Here is a 19,213-nt window from a genome sequence, read left to right as displayed (position 1 = left end):
GTAAACTCTAGGTTTCCCAATTCTGTGAAGCCTCCGTCAAGTTGTTGCAATAAACATACATCTTAGGGCCTAGCCAATATTGAGATATTAATCAAATAGTAGTCATCAATTCCTATTGAAGTACTAAATATATTTTTAAGTGTCTAGTATATATGTGTCTATGTTCGAGAAAGCTGAATTGATTCATTTTTAACAATTTTAAACGTGTTGTAATGGTACTGAAATGAACGTTGAACCACGAAGTGCATTACACCAGGTTTGTAACTGATTCGAAATACTCAACCGTCTTTGTCAGTATTTGAAACTTATCAGGCAAGTATGGTAAAGAACTGAGGGCTCTTAAACATGCTCAAGTCTATGCTAAACATAATAATGTAGTCTATTTTATAAATATTTCAGAAAGAACTTCATGACCAAATACTTTCTAGTTTATCTTCAACTTATTAAACTCAATCTGTTTTGGTTTTAAAATAAAGTCCAAGATAACGCTATAGTGCGTTAAATTTTAGGGTTTCAAATTGCTTGAATAGCTTGAAAGCCAAGCTACGTCTTTAATGAAAACAGGAATTGCAAGTAGCCTGATGCTGTCCCTTGGAGAAGATTGGCTCGCTCTAAAGAGTTCCATTACAAAACTGTATAGCCTACAGCAATGATCCTTACAACCTGAAAACGAAGTCTGTTTAATCATAATAATCCATCAGCAGAATACTAGTTGTGATAACTATGGAAATTCGTGTAGTGTTACATGTCCAATACCAAGAAAAGAGAAAGTTGAAAGATGGACATCCAACAGAACCCACAATCTCATTTGACAGCCAAGCTATGGACGGTATTCATCTTCTCAAATTCGTGCAGCTCTAAATCTCGCTTCCTTCATGAAATGTCACGATCGTAACATTATAATTTAATGTTAATTAATCTTGCTATCCAGTATTACGCAAGAAAGAGACCATAACTCCAGTAGCCTAACAAATATTGGCTTATAACGAAATATGGGTTACCTGCCTATTTGTTGATTGCTACAATTTCGATTTTTTTTGTTCCAGTTTTCTCAAGTAGAATTGAAATAACTGATTCCTCTGTTTTCGATATTTAGCTTGCATTGAATTCAATTGCTTAAATATATACGCTACGAAATGAAGGCGGCCAATCACAACACCTCTCTGGAGGATTTCGAATTACGCTATTGTACTTTCCTCTTTAATTGGGTATCTAGTTATCAGTCATATTATCGATGACCATATAAAATTATTATGAAACAAATTTAGCTATTTTACGTTAGGTGTTGTTATGGGAGAAAAATTTAAATTGAATTTTAAAATGCTTTACTTCAGCGTGTTTTGCAAACAAACAAATTGTTTTTAATCAGAAATATTTCATTACATTCTTGTTCCAACTCAGCCTTTAGTTTTTCCTTATTCCATGACACCATCGTACAGTGTTTTTTTTTCTTTTTTTGTGTATCAAAAAGCTTAATTAACAAAATTACAAAATATTTTACTTCCAGAAATATGAGAGTTCCTGATTTTTCGAGAAATAATAATATGCTACGAAAGTTCCGATCTAGAAAAACGCCTCAAGCGATCTCTTCCTCGCCCATAGACCATAATTGCTGACAAGGAAGGTGCAGAGGCGGATCAGGGTTCAATGAAACGTAAATTGGGTGCGTGGTGAACAGAGACAATAGATAATAGAGCAGAGTTCCTTGGTGAGGTGAGGTTAGGATTGTAATAGTGTTCTTCTTGTCACACGCGGGCTGTGGAGCAAGGCATGCTGGGTAATTATGATCAGCAGCTGTTCCCATCAACAGCTGATGGTGAAAGTGCACCGCTTCCCTTACTGTTTATTTAAATTTGTAAAGAACACTGATAGTGCAGTAGTACATAAATCAGTTAAAACTATTCGTACAGATTTTCTTTCTTTTATAACCAAATTTTTTATAAACAATTTAAAAAAATACTTTTCACTTTTTGTGTGAAATAGAAACACTTGTTCCGGTTTTATATTCTAAAACGAAACATCACCTTCAAATAATTTAAATCGTCCATTCATTTGTGTTAATGTTGATGTTTTTCTAAATGTATTTAAAAAGAAGGTCAAACATGAACTTCCTGTATCATTTCATCGAAAAGCTGATCATAAATATCCTGATTGTCCCTATGGAGTCCAAATTAATTATGTTCCAAACTACGTAAATAAATACTGAATTCCTTGAATATCTGATACATCTATTCATTAAATGGTGAAATTAATGGTCGTTTCCTCGTAATGAAATTATCACATTTATTAATTAAAATAGTAGACTGTAGCAAAAAGGTAAAATAAACTCATCCACACAGAAGCAATCCTTAAATGAAAATAAATCCTATTTCTGCATACCATAATCTATGCTCAGAACATTATTATATAGAAGTAAAGACTAAAAGTACAAATTTAAGGATGTAAATATGAGTGATTGTGCAATGTTTAATTTTGATTGTGTAAATGTTTCGACAAGCAATTATAGATTATCATTAATTCCTCAGTTATATATTCACCTACTTATTGATCTCTACTTCTATTATTTCGCTCGGATTAAGAAGAGTTACGATTAGTTCCAAAGCTTTGCTCGTATACACCATTACTACATTTAGAGGTTATGGTACTGTGGGCTAAATTCTATTAGTTTAGCTCTTATTTTGGGCTCACGGACCACACCCTAAAATTTACCTCACTAGAGGTGAGTCAGCAATGATAACTTTACAACAGATCCTTTCACAGAGCCGGGCCTGCTCTTCTACGCCCCCTACTGTTGCTGAAGACATGCGTCAGGTCCCGCTCCCGCTCGTAGAATTGAGTCCAGTGGGTTCCGCCCTTCCCAAATATGACGAGGAACAGACAGCGCGTCCATTCTGTGTCGGTTCAAAGATGTTTAGGTTTATGTTCCCGCTCTTATTCCACTTTTACATGTCTGTACGCCTACTGTAAGGGTTATGTGATACTTAAGGAACAGTACAATTTACTATACAACAAACAATATTGGAGTGTTAATTCGGCGCGACGTCTTGTATGTGACAGTGACCTTACCAGTGTTTAGATCGTACATTTTGATTACATTTATATGCAAGATCTGCTTTTGAAAGGTCATAGCCTACAAGGTTAGGACAAGTTGAACATCAATTGTATAATAAATAACCTATTTAAATAATTGTGAAAGAATTAATCTAAATAATCCAATTGAAAGCTTTCCACATTGCTCACACATCCTGCTAATAGTGTAAGTTATAATAACCGCTCATTGATTTGTATTAAAAATGTTAATTGTGATTTTTATTCTATTTATAACCGTTGTTAGTTTAATTTTAGAGTTCAGGATTGTTATAAGATTTGTTGAAATTGGGTTAATTTAGTATTGTAATAGGCTATTAGAGACTTCGAAGACCAAAAGACTATAGGCTAGAAACAAAGGTTTGTGAATTAACATTATATGACCCATCAAACGCTTATGCAGTGGCATTATTAAACATCGCTAATTAAAGATAATTGGGCAAGTTTTATGTATATATGTATTCATCCATCATGTAAACGTTGATATACTAATTTTATTTTTAATTACCAAATGATTTTTTGAAATAGTGTTACTCAATTTGAGAACAGAACAAATATATTTAATGCTTAATGCATTGAAATAAATTCACTGCAATTGTTATATTTGGTTTATGACACGAAAGTTTCACTTATTCTTTTATAAATCTTATGTCGTGTTATTTAAAAACAAATGTGCTTACTGTTTTTTACCTTATCATATAAACGCTAATATTTGTCCTAATTCGCCACATTGGAATGAGGTAAATATTCTAGAGACGCCGCTCACCAATCTCGTGTTGTGGCACAAGACGGAAACAGCGCTTACCATTTTTAAACTCTCATCGACGATCTACACGACCTGCAGACCCAATTAAATCTGCCGCGGTCACGACCACGACCTGCCACGGGAACGTGAATGGGGTTGGGATGTTGTTTACAATAACATGGAGCAACAGGTGACTGACTAGGCCGAGGCACGAGGCACGCATCGGCCGCGTTTGCGTGACGCAAGAGCCATTGTGTCTTGTACAGCGAGGGCTTTATGGGTATTGCTGCAGCTCGGTAGTCTGGGCTTACAACAACCGACTTCACTTTTATTACGGTGCATACAGCAGTACCTCATCCGTCTTCCAATATTATACTTTAGGGGAAGTACCAATTACGGGGAATTTCTTTAACTTTGAGTGTATACCAAAAAATTGGACGCAATTCAAACAATTTTCAAATATAAACAAACGATGTTTAGATAACTATTCATATCTTCAAATTTACAAAAAATCAGAAAAAATTAAGGATTGTTATCTTCCCTAAAACGACAATTCAAATTTAAATCCAACTGTATTCAGTTGCCATGTTCCTGTTCTGTAAACAAACCAGAATTTTGTTTTAGCAAGTTCACAAGTGGGTTAAACTAATGATAAATATATTACTTTGGTAAGGAATTTATTCGTAAATGAACTTAGTACTGCAAGGTTTACCAACGTTGACTAGGGCCTGGTGTGATTATAGAATCCTTATTCATTCAGTAACGTCGGAATGATTCAAACATTCAAATGCAATGTACCAAGAATATTTCTCAATGGAACGTAACAACTTTTAAGTTTCAAAAAATGAAGTTCTTTGCATCTTGATTGGGGGCACATTCTTTATTTCCACACACTCTTTATGTGGCATCAGTTTTGTGTAGTTTAGTGAAATAAACATTTTGGTGTACCAGTCAGTGATTATAGTTTTTAGACAAGATAACAGGAATAAATTCAGTAGAGTTTTTGATGTTTTTGTTTAACGCAATAGTTATTATTTATTTGGTGCAGTTTTTGTGAAGTACCACGTTATACCATTAACGCTTCATTAGACATGATTTAGAATATTAATTGGAACATCTTTACAATGCCTCATTCTTTAGAATATTTTTGTAAATCTGACCGTCTAGTGTCTGATGTTATTTACATTTTTAAAAAGGCTTAGCTTAAAATTGCAATTTTGTTGTTCATCCTTCTGATTCGTTTATAGTCTTTTTCAATAGGCGGTGCCTGAAAATAAATTTGCCTTACACTTAGGATATGTTTAAATCAGTAGACTAAACAGTCGACGTGATCCGTAAATTCTTTGATTATGTAACATAAGAAGATAGTTCATCCAATACTCAAATTTATTGGCACTTGAAACGTTTGCGAGCTTTCCAGTAGTAAATGAATAATAGTTATAAATAAGTTACAGAGAAGTAACTTAGAAAACATTTTATATAGAGTAAACTCTGACAATAATGAAAATTATCAACATTTTAAATTGTATGCGCCAAAATAATTGAATTAGGCTTTTAGAAAATTAAAATGGATAACAACAACTCTAAACAAAATATTTAGTATCTTAGCGCTATCTATGAAACACCGCGGCGCACAACATTTCTGGTACACAATACTCGAATGTGAATGCAAGATACTTTCTTTTTACAATTAAAGATAACCTAAACTACTTAGAATGCTAATTTACATATAAAAAATTAACTGGTCATCAGATTTGTAAGTAGAAGATGTGGAGTATTATGAAATATCTCAGACATATCGACAGGGAATATTTCCCATGAAAGTAGGTCATGAATATAAACGTTCAGCAAGTAAGTTATATATTTACATTGTGATGGACCTTTTTTTACTTTCATTTGTACAATCTCCATATCTGACGTTTTCAATCTCCAGGTTACAACACTAAATACAAGTCCAGTACACTGCGAACTGTAACAGTCCCTTAGCTAAAGACGGGTGACCTAGTTACATCAACGCATGCCCTAATGCAGACAGATCAGCCTCTCCACAGCGCAGCCACACTATCTAATCTCCTATCTGGTAACAGAGCCTATAGGTAGGGTACGTTAACTCTTGATTAGTTTATTGCGTATATCATACGTTGAAATCGGTGAATATCCGCCGCCAACATTGATGATCGAGAACTGGATAATGAACTGGAAATTAGACGGTTTTGGTATATTCGTATCTGCGCCTTTTTCTGGAAGAAACGGAGTTTATTATCATTCCACAAATAAAAAATTCTGTCAACCCTTTCAATATATGACAGATATATCTTCTTGTCCCTTTTACAAGCTCGTGAGAGAAGTCCTCTTTCATCCCCTCCCTTTTTTATTTTGTCATGGGTCGTCATAAACGAGAGAGTAGGTTGTAACGGGACTGGGCAATACAACTGTCACTTTTACTTTGATACAGTGGATGGATGGGTTTACAACTGAATTGTCAGTTAGTTCATAGACCTGCAGCCTTTTTTGTCACTTGGTTTTCAACCCTACAATGAGGCTATTTGAACAACAGTATTTTGACACGGTGCACACCATTAAAGTTATATGATTTTAGAACGATGCTATACAAGCATAGTGTAACAATGGTTCATAACATGACAAGTGATACATGCCATACTTGAGCTTTAAATTAACTTATAGTATAAAATGAGACTGCCATTTCTTAGCTTTGTGTTATTCTTAGATGTGGTGTGTTATTGTTAACAACTTCTTTTGTGAAGTATAAAAGAATTTAGTTTACAGAAATATCATGATTTCACTACTTCATGCGCATTTTAAACGATGTTATTGCATATACGTAAGACCTAAAAATGCATAATATCAGTCAGTTTCTAATTATCACTCAATATCTTGAACACAAATTTAATGTAGCTATTGCTCATAAAGTTCTGGTGTTGTTACAGGAGGAGATCGGAGATCCATACCAAGATGAAGAGAGACAGGCGGCCATCTTGTTGCACAAAGACCCTGCTGACAGTTCTCTTCTACTTGTGAGTTTCTAGTTTATCGATCTCAACAAAATTATTTTCTTCTAAAACTCCAACGTATTCTGAGTTGAGCTTCGTTATTCTTAACAGTACGTATTTTCCAATAAAGATTCCCTTGGTAGAAAGACGATTGCCAAATATTCCAATTTTTACGATAACTTTAAAATTCACACTTTTAGATAGGGTGTTCTATGAAATGTTTCTATAAACCACAACATTTTTCAGAAATTGCAAATTCTGAAGATGTCTAAGCAAGAGTTTTTCCTGACCTAAACTCACAATTTGTAATTCATGAGCCTCCTGAATCATTTTTCACTTCAAGGCCGCTTGACTGTATTAGAAAGTAGAGGATATAAGTTAGTTTCATTCTTTCTTGCAGCTCTCTTATTAGTTAGCTTGAACATTATTATACATTATACTCTTTAATTTCAGCCATTATTTACTTTCAGTTAATTAGTGTTGTAAACATTCATTAGCAAGTGTATAAACAAGTACAGTAGTTCTAGAATCCTGTTAGCCCCTTGAAATAAGTCAATTTTGTAGTTTTATGACTGTGCAAGAGAATGTTGATACCCCAAATCATTCTAATGATTATGTAGTGAAAATGTATAAATACAAAAATTAAAAACACTAAAATGTATTAAAAGTGTGGCCTCAGTTTGAGACACAATATACTGTTGCAAACATTCTTTTTCTAATGTCTTTCTAATGAGTTTCAGAAAGAATGTTTTAATCTATGTATATTTTTTAACATTGTTCAATCATTATTGATCATGTAAAAATTACAGATAAACAGCTTAAAACTGTAATAAATTGTATATTATTATTATTGTTTCTTTGTATGAGGGTAAATATTACTTACATTCAAATAAGTGGTTTTTACACATACCGTAATGTAAAACACATTATTTTACATTCTAATCTGAATTCGTTTTGGCAGATTGTGTATATATCAACCTATTGCAACTGAAAGAATAATAGGATTTTGAACATTTGCCATTGTTATATGTTATAACAATTAACAATGACAAATGTCTAAAATCCTATTATCCTGTCAATAAACCTTTCATCATCAATAACAAACTTTAACCATCTAATCTACTTGTCCTCAAGCTAACACATAGTGTATATATGTATTGCACTGTATAAAAGGTATCCACAAATTACTCTATCAAACTTCAGAATCTGATTTTTCAAGTCAAAATAAGACAGAAATATCATTTAAATCATAGCCCAATCTTGCTTAGTTTACTGTCTCTCTCTGTGTGTTTGTATAATGGGGGTCATATACAATTTTTTTAAATGGCAGATTTTGTTAAACATTTAGAAGGATAGTGAAATATGGGTTACTTTCTTATGAACATTTTTATGCAAATTTATTTTTTACGACAAATAATAACAGAATAATAAAGGTTTTACTGAGGGCCACCCCTCATTTAAAATACTAATTGAGTTATTAATATTGTTTAACTGCTGACTAATGATCAGCTGACTGTTGTCACTAACATCCTAAATTACTTACCTATGTAAAGGGATGTCCTTATATTAATTTTATGTTATTTTAGGGATGCAATGTTGCCCTTTCTCACTCTACAAGTCTGTCTTAGTCCTCATGCCTTCAGTTTTCATTTAACTAGAATAATGTACATAAGTATATGTGCTGGAGCAAATAGTTTGATGTAGAATTTCAATTGGTGTTATAATTCCACCAGAATTCCATCCCGGATCCGTGACGCCCGAGTACAAAGTCAAAAGCTATGAAACCATCATGTTGTTGGCAGGAAGGGACGATAGGGGATGAACTGATTGTGAAGCCAGTGCCAGCCAGCGTGAGGCAGCACCTGGACACTAATCATCCCTCGCTCTCTCGTGATGACGACGATGAGGCGTTCCTAGATGAGGAGGCTGGCGAAGATGAGGCAGTGAGGGAAGGATTTCCTCTCCAACCCAAACACCATCACATTGTATACAGACGCAGCATCTCCCACACAATAGACCAAGAATTGAGTGATTATGGTAATTATAACACAATTATTTTAAAATTTGTACTGCATTCATGAGTGATTTATTCTGGTTCTCATATATTTTTCCAGGCACGTTGTAAAGACCCATGGACCTGTAATAACAGCATTTTTACCAAAACCAGTTAAAACCAATGCTTTCTAGTATATAACAGCTGAAATTATCCTTGGATGGCCAATTGGAATTCATAGTGTTATTGTTTACAAACATTTCTTTGTTTGAAGTTTATTTTTTATGATGGAAGGATTGTGAAGGAAACAGGATTTTTCCAGACATTTGCCATCGTTCAGTGAAATAAAAAAGTCTGTAACACTACGTTTTGAGATCTGCAATCTGATCTCTCCTACGGGTACACAACGGCTTTTGTGAAAGATCGCGTGTACCCGATGGTCTACATGTCGTCGTGAAAGTATTAAAAAGAGCTTGATGTACATCTCTCATGAATATGAAATAATGAATTAGCACCCCCTCTCCAAAAGTCAAGTCCTTGGTATCCCATTGCATATTTTCAAAATTGATAATACAACCACTATGTAAAAGTATTAATACAAGTTGTATTATTATCAATTAGTTTGTAATATTTCAAAATTATTTTTGTGTACATATTTTTTGTTTATTTTACAGTTTTGAAATAATGAATTTGCATCCCCTTTCCAAAAGTCAAGTCCTTCATATCCCATTGCATACTTTCAAAATTAATAATACAACCACTTTGTAAAAGTATTAATACAAGTTGTATTATTATCAATTAGTTTGTAATATTTCAAAATTATTTTTGTGCACATATTTTTTGTTTATTTTACAGTTTTGAAATAATGAATTTGCATCCCCTCTCCAAAATTAAGTCCTTCATATCCCATTGCATATTTTCAAAATTAATAATACAACCACTTTGTAAAAGTATTAATACAAGTTGTATTATTATCAATTAGTTTGTAATATTTCAAAATTATTTTTGTGCACATACTTTTTGTTTATTTTACAGTTTTCTTTTATGATAAATTATACCATTTGGTAACAATTTTTTATTCCAAAAACATATAGTGAGCTTTAGAAACAAGAAAAATTGAATACAGTATTTCTTCTTATTCGTTCTTGATCATTCAACAAGTGAAAACTAATTTTTACATCAACTATCATCATACTATTATCGTTTAAACATTGTAATTATCATTTTATATTTTTTTTACTTACACTGTACAAAATATTTTAACACTATTATATACGTACTTTGATTAACAAACCCATCTTTAGTTAACAGAGGAAACCAAAAAAGCCAATAGTACATATCCCCTAAACAGGTGAGTTGAAGTGGGCAGAGCTGTATCATGGTTGGCTGAAGGTTAACCAATCAACAATCAATAGGACCAAACAACGGTCAATATGGTTTCTTATCATAGACTATCAGTTTTTGATAATTTTATGCTATTTTCTATGTCAGAGTTTTTTGTTATTTCTAAGGTTTCTCTGAGATAATAATATGGAAGCATAAAAAAGCTGGCAGCCAGTCATAAAGAAACCATATTTCTGTTTAAGATTTTTTGATACCATGTGTACTGGAAATCTCACATGGTAGTCATGTCACTGGATACGTAATCCTAAGAACTATGGATTGAATGCCCCATCACTCTGATTTTTATGTCTTTGTTAAATTAGTTACTTCATTGCTTAAAAATTTACTTATTTTAATATTACATTGTATACTATATTACAGCTTTTATGGAACCAGATGAGATGCCTCAAAAACATAGAAGTAAGCGATCTGCAACAATAAGCAAGAGAGAAGCCCCCTACGTCATCTACCCTGAGATACTCGTTATTGTTGACTATGATGGATATAGGTTAGTAGTGATTAGCTACTTGTATTAGTCTTCAGTAAACAATTAAATAAGAAACAAAATTCTGTCAGCAAGTGAAAGATCTTTATTTTGTATACTACTACTGCTTCGTTTTTTTTTATTATATACTTTATTTTACTTAACACTTTCACTTTAGGACAGCGGGGATAGTATTTGTGACTGATTACCGCAGTCAGTCTGTTAACATGTTCTATGACTCCATAATACTACTATTAGATATATGAACATTCATTACAAGAAAGTAGATTAATCTAGTTGATTTAATTTTATAAAATGATCAACCTTTTCTCTGCTATTTTTTAGAGTAGTAGACACATCATAAAATAACTCTAAAACATGTGCCGTTAAAGTTTCAGTATGACTATTTTAAAATTATTTTTTCTAATAAACCAAATGAACTGTTGCATTTTTCCGCAAACTAATTTTTTGTTAAATGTCAAAATTTTTAATAAGTGTGTGTGTGTGTGTGTGTGTGTGTGTTTTAAGGGGTTTGGTAAAACTTTAATCATTGAATTTGTTTTATCTAAATGTTATATAAATTTCCTTGTCTAGAAGTATGCTTGTAGCTATGATAAGAAATGATGTGAAAAATTTTGTTATCATGTTGGAAGTACATGGCTAAATACAGGGGGAAAGTGTTCTGTATTACATGGATTCTACTGCACGTTTTCAGCCACAGCAGTCCTTATTTAAAATGTCCTATTAATCTCATTAATACAATTTTGTTAGTGAATCAATGGAATGTGATTCTAACCATTGTAGTGCTGGCACATTTCCCACTTGAACGAGAGTGAATACAACACAAGTACGGGTATAAACATGAAGATTCCTAGCACTGAGAGAACTAAAGGGCTGGGATCATGTTTCATTGGTCCAGGAGCAGAATTAAATATTAGTGTGTGTTTTGTGTATATATATATATATATATATATATATATATATATATATATATATATATGTTTGTTTGTCTGTCTTATTGTGTAAGTGTGTGAAGTTTTGATAAAAAACATCCGTAAAGTTCAATGTACTTTCATAGTAACGCACATGGTTGGTTACAGTTATTTAAAATGTACATTGTAGTAGAATTCATCAAACCAATCCTGCTTAATCTTTTGGACAGTAAAGCTTATAAAAATTGTTTAGTTTACGTTTCTACTGACTTTCTTAGAGAAATTGATAATAATAAAATTTACTGATGAACTACGTATTTTATTTCAGGTTGCATGGTGGGAACAATGTTCAAATCAAGAGGTATTTTGTTTCCTTCTGGAATGGCGTAGACATGAGGTATAAACTGTTAAAGGGGCCTAAAATACGAATTAGCATAGCAGGAATAATTATTTCTAGGGTGAGTACAGTAACTTAATTAACATACTTTGAGGAAAGATTAACTAAGTTTCAAGTAGTCAATTTATATGGTTTTCTGTTAAAATATTTATTTTTTTAATATATTGAAACTTATAATTTTAATATATATATATATATATATATATATATATATATATATATATATGAATATTAAGAAGTAGCTTAAAATTATTTGAATATTTGCTGTATAAATACAAAGATATTTAATTAGAACTAATCAATTACAAAAATGTCTTTATTTACGCTTTATCTACAGCAGGAATATATTGAAACCAATGTTCTTTAAAGTTTGATAATAACAGATTTTTTTAGTAATAAATAAATAAAAAATTGGAAAACTGTCACAGGCTCTAAGTTAAGTTCAAGTAAGATCCTCTAATTTTAGTTTTTTTGAAACTTCACTTGGTAGGGTTGCTAGATCATAATAAACCTGCATACAAATGGATATACTAAATAAAGAATTTACATATTTTCTCTTTAGTGATGGATCATTCAAAAAGAAAAGTATTCATGTCATAAAATAAGCATTCAACTTTGATTTTTTGTATGTAATTCTTAAACTTTGTAAAAGGTTATTTTAGTGATAGCTATTCACTAATCGCTATTGTTAATATTTTTAAAACAATTTTCGTGGCACATTCATCTTTTATAAATACTGGATGACAAAATAATTAATTTCTTTCTTAAGGAATAATTTTTACTCCATAGTATTACCAAACTAATACACTAAATCATGCTACATTAAATCAACTCTCCCTTTCATAAATGGCTTCAGAAGACCTTGATGGTAACTTTTTGGATGTCACCTATATATATATATATATATATATATATATATATATATATATATATATATAATTTGCTAACCGATTTAGCTAATTTTGGTATTGAATTATTTGTGGAAGTCCAGGCAAGGTTTAAACTGTGAGAAATATTGGAAAATTTGCTCAGGATATTTAATAATTCTAGAAAATAACCATAATAATTAGGACTCGTAATCCAAAAGTTAATTGACCATAAACAGCTGTTAACACTTTCAGCTGAAGTTCACCAAAAGTGGCGGAAACATTTCTTTACATTCAAATTTTAGAAAAATTGAAAAATTATACAGTGCTTAATCAGTTGTATTATGCAGATTGGAAAGATAAAGCTACCATCTAATTTTTATTTTATATTGCATCAGTGACGAATAAACCATCTAATGCATTACAAATAATATTGAAACAGTGTTATAAAATCAACCTTGATGAAAAAAAGCTATAAATGTTTTGCATGTAGGTTACCAAAACTGGTTGTCTCCTTTAACAATTTTACTGTAGTTAAAGAAAAGGTAAAGGGATGGCACACTGTTTCCATTATATCAGAAGCAGAGTATAACCGACAGCAGTTGATGCATTTGAGCTTTTGAGTAGACTTTTTAAGCTTACGAATGCACATTTTTTCTTGATCGGGGTAAAAATCAATATTACTTATAGGACCAGAAATATCACAGACCGCAAATAAACGCTTTTAAATCTAAGTTGGATTCCTAAACCCACATATGTGTTTATTATCTTGGCCATTGCAACAACATATTATTTAACAACTATTAAACCGTAAATAAATTAGAGCAGAAGTGAATTTAATCAGTTGTATCTGACTGTTTTGGATTGCAGTAACCTTTCAGTTGTATGTATGTTATGTATTTGCTTTATCGGGACAAAAAACAAACTATCGCTATGGCACTTGAAAAATATATACAAAAAGGCAATTAAAAGAGCTGAAAAACTTTTTTTTATGAAGTTGGTTTTTGTTGGTATATATTTACTGTATTGGGGCACTAGTCAAACTTAACTATAGCACTTGAAATACCTCAGATAGAAAAATAAAATTAAATGTAATCTTAACGGACAGAAATTGACACTTTTTTGACCAAATTAGGTTTTTGAGACCTATATGTATATATTTATTCTTACAACAAAACCTAAAATAGAACCAGTCAAAATTGTGTTTATGTTCTCAATCTTTCAACTATGGATACTGAAATAATATTTACCGGATATGTCTGCGTATGTTTAAAAAATTGTAGGACTGCATCATATTACTTTTAAAAAGCTTTCACTAAGAAAGCTATGGCCTTCAAATTTGCGAGTGAAGCCACGGGTAACTACCAGTGGATAAATAATTCTTGATGTCCTTATCAAATCCTTTCTTACTGTACATAACCTAAATCTTCTACTGAACTGCGATGTTTATTTTTCTGTGACTTGTGTAAGGGACGTGATGCAACACCTTACTTGGAGCGGAACCGAGTGGGTCGAGATGCCATCGACTCCGCAGCTGCCCTTACGGATATGGGCAAGTATCTCTTCAGGGAGAGACGGCTACCAGTGTATGACATCGCTGTCGCTGTCACTAAGTAAGACATGAACAAAGCTCTCTTCATTAATGTAATTTCAAACCTGCTATACTTTATTAACTTTAAATTAAAGCAGAAAATGGTATAATAAAATCTTATTAAGTTCTCATGTTTATAAAACATAATTTTTAACCAAAAGTTTCCTTTCTATATGTTTTATAATTAAATTAGCAATATTCTGAAATCAATCTTTTTTAAGATGGAAAAAGAACATGGTGTAAGAAACAAATTTAAATTGTTTAATTTGAAAGTTGGATATTTACTATTACTACAGGTTTTTTTTTCATTCTGATTTGTCCTTTGATTGTCAGAACCTATTACACCCATTTCAACCAAAATCACTATGCTCCAAATTCACTGATTTAACATCACATTACATTATACGTTTTAGTTTTAATAATTTATGAAGTAAATAAAATATTACTTGTGTTTGGATCACAGTATTTTGTTGCAATCATACAAAAGTAAAACCATAATTTCCATTCTTTATATTAGTTATAATAAGTTATTAAAAATAAACTCCTGTTTTCTTTTTTATTTTAAGTACCAGTACTTATCACTCAAAAAGTAGGATACAAAATATGTTAACTGTCGAAACTGGTTGTAGCTTGTTAATTGTGTAGTTTCACATATTTTAATAACAGTTTAAAGTAAGAAATTTGTGTAAAACAGATTTAGTTAAATAACCTGGTGCTGCACATGCCAGCAGATATCATTCACAATTACTAATTTACATAAGATTTTATGCTTAGTTATGTCAATCAGAAAATTTCATTATATCTATGTTATTTGATTGTTTGTAATGTATGATCAAACAGATGCCGGAATTTTGTCATTACATTTTGTATGATAAGACAATGGTCCAATGTAAATTATTGCTTACCAGTACTTAGAAAAAGTGTTAACAAAACAAATAGCTTAAAACTTTATGTGTTAATTTTTACAACTCTTTTTATTTTTATATTTTCATCTAAATTTTTCTTAACATGTGATGGGTATATTAGAACAGATACAGGCAATATTAGCACAGTGGAAAGAGCACTGGCAACTTATAAGCTACAAGTCCAAAATATGAAATACTAATTATCAAGCTAACAGCCTACATATTACAAAATCTAATACCAAATAGTTGCACTACCAATAATATACTGTATTCAAACATTCTGATGAAAATTTATAGACTTGTTTTAAAACAAAAGAATATCTCAATTTTAAATCCCCACTATTTTTTACACTGTATATTTTCATTTGATTTAACATTTTTTCATCTGACTAGAACATAATATCTTTAATTTAATTTTTGTTGCACTATTAGAGGTTAACATTTTATTGTATTGGACTCACAAAACTTTCAGGATTAAAATAGTTGTATAAATATTTTTTTTAGTGGTTAATCAAGGACATTTTTCAGTATATCCATTGGTAAACGTAGTCACTAATGGTTTTTAGATGTGTAAAAGATTGGCTAATGGTACTCAGAAAAAAACTGTAAAATAAAGTATTGGAAATTTAAATATTGTTCACACTGTAACAAACAATTTTAATACATGCATAGAAGAGTAGTACATGTTTAATTACAATGGGACATCGAACAAAATTTAAAATTTGATAGAAAGTGCTACTAAAGCTTTAGAGTATACAATATTATAGAAGCTTATTTTTATGAGCAGAAGAATATGTTGTACAAAATGACCACAAAATTATTAGCCAGTATTTTAGATTAATTATTTAGAAGTAAAAGTAATGCATATTTAAATGTAGGTCTAAACTCTACAATTTAAATTTTTTACAAATTTAATTACTGTAGAATCTTATTGGCAGATATTATTTGAAACACAATAATTTTGTTCAAAATGTATATCGTGTGAACAACTGTTCTACATACATCTGTATACCACTAGTGTAATTCTGTAAAGTGTTATATTTGCTGGGTATTCTTGTAATTTATTTCACTAGACACCAATATGAAACAAATGATGATAATCTTTGAAAGTAGTGATATATACTTGGAAGTTGTATACATTATTAAATTGAGTATCGTAGTATGGAGTTGTGTACTGTACTTCAGTGTGTGTGGACAGGTATGACATGTGCAGACGACGCAAGGCCGGCCGATGTACCAAGGGCACAGCCGGTACGTCAGCTTGTGTACAGACCATCATGATCATGTACATGTACATAGTGTGCTCTCTGGTGCTGTAGCCTCAACTCATATAATAATGACCAAACATCAACTTTGACAATAACTTGCAAACTGTATTTCACTTAGGTTGTATTCCAATTTCCAGTTTGTTAATTTATAAAATTGTTTTGTCCAGGTTGGTGATTGGTTCATTATTATTTTGGGGGAATCATTTGTTTTTGTGGGAATTGCAACCTGCCTCAACTAAAAATATGTACCTGTACTTACAAATCGCTCATAAAACAGATATTCAACCTTCGATCAGAAACATCCTCCCAAAGCACAGTCCTGTTATGTCATTGCAGTGATGTTTGCAGTTAATGTTGAAGCCTGCATTAGTACACACAGAGGAGGGCAAGAGATAATTTCCTTCCTACCTTAACTTTTTTTTATACTTGACGATACGAAGCTGTAGGAACCCCTCATTGGACTTAGTCCTAAGTGGACTTTTGCACTTGCTTCTGGAAAAGAGAATTTTCAGGGTGGGTAAGGTTAGTGGGAGGGGCCACCTACTGTCGAGATCCCATCAGGAGGAGTAGTAAGCTCCATATCTCTGTCATGTCACCTTGTTGGAAGGAAAGACTAGCTTTGTTCCAGCCTTTTCCAGTCGAAATAGGCAAGGAGGTACCCCCTCATGTTTATAATGTCGAGAGCTTTTAACACTATAGAAGCTTCATTCACTCTAATAGTCATCCTCCACAGTAGACTAGGCCTATTTTATTAATCCAGCCTTAATATTTTAACATTTGTGGTTATTGACATCCACCCAGATATAAGTGACACATTGGTTTTTTCTGTACCCAGAGTAGGTTCAACTGGAAGATATAAACCAGTCAAAAATAAACTAGTCTAGTGTAACATAACATTTACATCCCGTATCACATGCATACTTCACTTGAGTTTTTTCATTCACCTTACGTCCATTAACAAAGTCGTGGTTTTTAGATCTTGTTTATGTTTATAAATTATAAGATAAAACGTGATAATATACAATTTTCTAAGGTTCATAATGATACATTTAATTTGTTTCTGCTAAAAAATATTACAGTTTTTGTTAGTTGCAGTGTGATCACTGTTAATTCATAAACAATTCAGTTTGGAGAAATGTGTAAGTTTAGGTACTGTTTTTTGAGGCATGTTGCAACTTTAACTAATACATGGAATGGTTATTTTAGTAGAAGTTGCTTAACATATTTGTAGAATTTTAGAAGTGGTTATCAAGAATGCAGCAGTTCTATTCATCAACATTGTAACTAGGTAAAGGACAACCAAATGTGTGGGCAAGAACATAGTGTATAGAAAATCAACAATCAATATAGCAAATGATATTACAAAACTTATGGTTTATTCTTAAGTTGTTAGCATGATACGTTGAAAGTTGTTAGTTGTGATTTGTTTCAAAATTATACAGTAATATCTGAAACTTCACGAAAGGAAAACATTGTTAATATTTTACTGTAAAATCATTTAAATAAAGTTTTACAAAAATACATATAGTTATAATTAACTTTCAAACAATTTTGATTTACAGTTGTACACATCAACTAAATCAAAACCTTATAAATTATTATAAATATGCTTCTATAATGTAAAGTACAATTTACTTAAAATAAAAGATGGTTTTCAGGAAAAGATAGATCACGTTACTGATAGATTTAATACAAGTGATCAAAATAAATACAGAAAATTAAATAGATTTTATTTCTAAAATTCGAAGGTCATTGGGTGTCATATGGGTTTTATTTCTCTGGTCACACAGCGTTGAACGAACCTTAGATTGGATTTCTTTGGCAGGTGTACACCAAATGGTTCAAGGCGATTAGAATTTTGTTCCATTATAAAATTACTACTGTTATTTGCAGATTAGACATGTGCCGAAGACAATATCCCAATGAGGTTTGCAACAGAGGAACTGCAGGTAGGTTCACAGAGACTTTGCACTTGCACTGACGACTTCTTGTCCTTCACTGTCTCTTTGACCTTTCCTTACTGACCATTTACTCAACTTTCCATCATCTGTCGACCTTTCTTGTTTCTACTGTTTTGTTTAAACACACACTGAACTTACCCATTACATATCAACTACTTTTAGATTCCATGTGCCTACCTTGGCACAATCTGAACTTTAAATGTATAATACGAACCATCCTTAAAACCATGTATACTCAGAAACTGAAATCTCCATAAATCTTTCCTATTTGGCTTTCTATTATCATCTGTTGATCTGTCCTTGTTTCTGCCTACTCAGAAACTAAATTAATACCATTTTATCAACCAGTCCTATATTGTAATGGACCTTCTTCTATATTCCTGCTATTCACAAACTTAACTTCTCACTGAACTATCCATCATTTCTCACTACCTTGCCTCTACCTAACTCGTGATTGTTCTATTTTATTTACTTATTTCTTGAGAGAGGTACTTGAGTTAAAAATGTGATCAATCAATATAATTCTTTTTCAACTTTCCCTACATATTTTTCTTTAATTTATTTATAGTTATAATCTATCTGGACTGAAA

At 31.7% G+C, this 19,213-nt stretch overlaps 1 protein-coding gene across 4 annotated transcripts in view; it reads left to right on the top strand.

Moving 5' to 3' along the window:
* Positions 1-19,213, top strand: part of LOC124365368 (A disintegrin and metalloproteinase with thrombospondin motifs 16) — a 169,582-nt gene that overhangs the window by 131,121 nt on the left and 19,248 nt on the right. For 3 of the 4 annotated variants that reach the window (XM_046821346.1, XM_046821350.1, XM_046821361.1), the window contains 6 exons: positions 6,781-6,867; positions 8,646-8,880; positions 10,601-10,727; positions 11,964-12,093; positions 14,369-14,511; positions 18,556-18,611. In XM_046821346.1, coding sequence (XP_046677302.1) covers positions 6,781-6,867; positions 8,646-8,880; positions 10,601-10,727; positions 11,964-12,093; positions 14,369-14,511; positions 18,556-18,611 — 778 coding nt within the window. Of the gene's footprint in view, positions 1-6,780; positions 6,868-8,645; positions 8,881-10,600; positions 10,728-11,963; positions 12,094-14,368; positions 14,512-16,592; positions 16,646-18,555; positions 18,612-19,213 lie in introns of all 4 variants that reach the window. The other variant, XM_046821356.1, reaches the window with a different exon arrangement.

The sequence above is a fragment of the Homalodisca vitripennis genome, chromosome 1 (genome assembly GCF_021130785.1).
Source record: "Homalodisca vitripennis isolate AUS2020 chromosome 1, UT_GWSS_2.1, whole genome shotgun sequence".
NCBI classification, from domain to species: Eukaryota; Metazoa; Arthropoda; class Insecta; order Hemiptera; family Cicadellidae; genus Homalodisca; species Homalodisca vitripennis.
The sequence above is the reverse complement of the archived record's forward strand: the minus strand, read 5'-3'. Positions and strand labels throughout refer to the sequence as shown.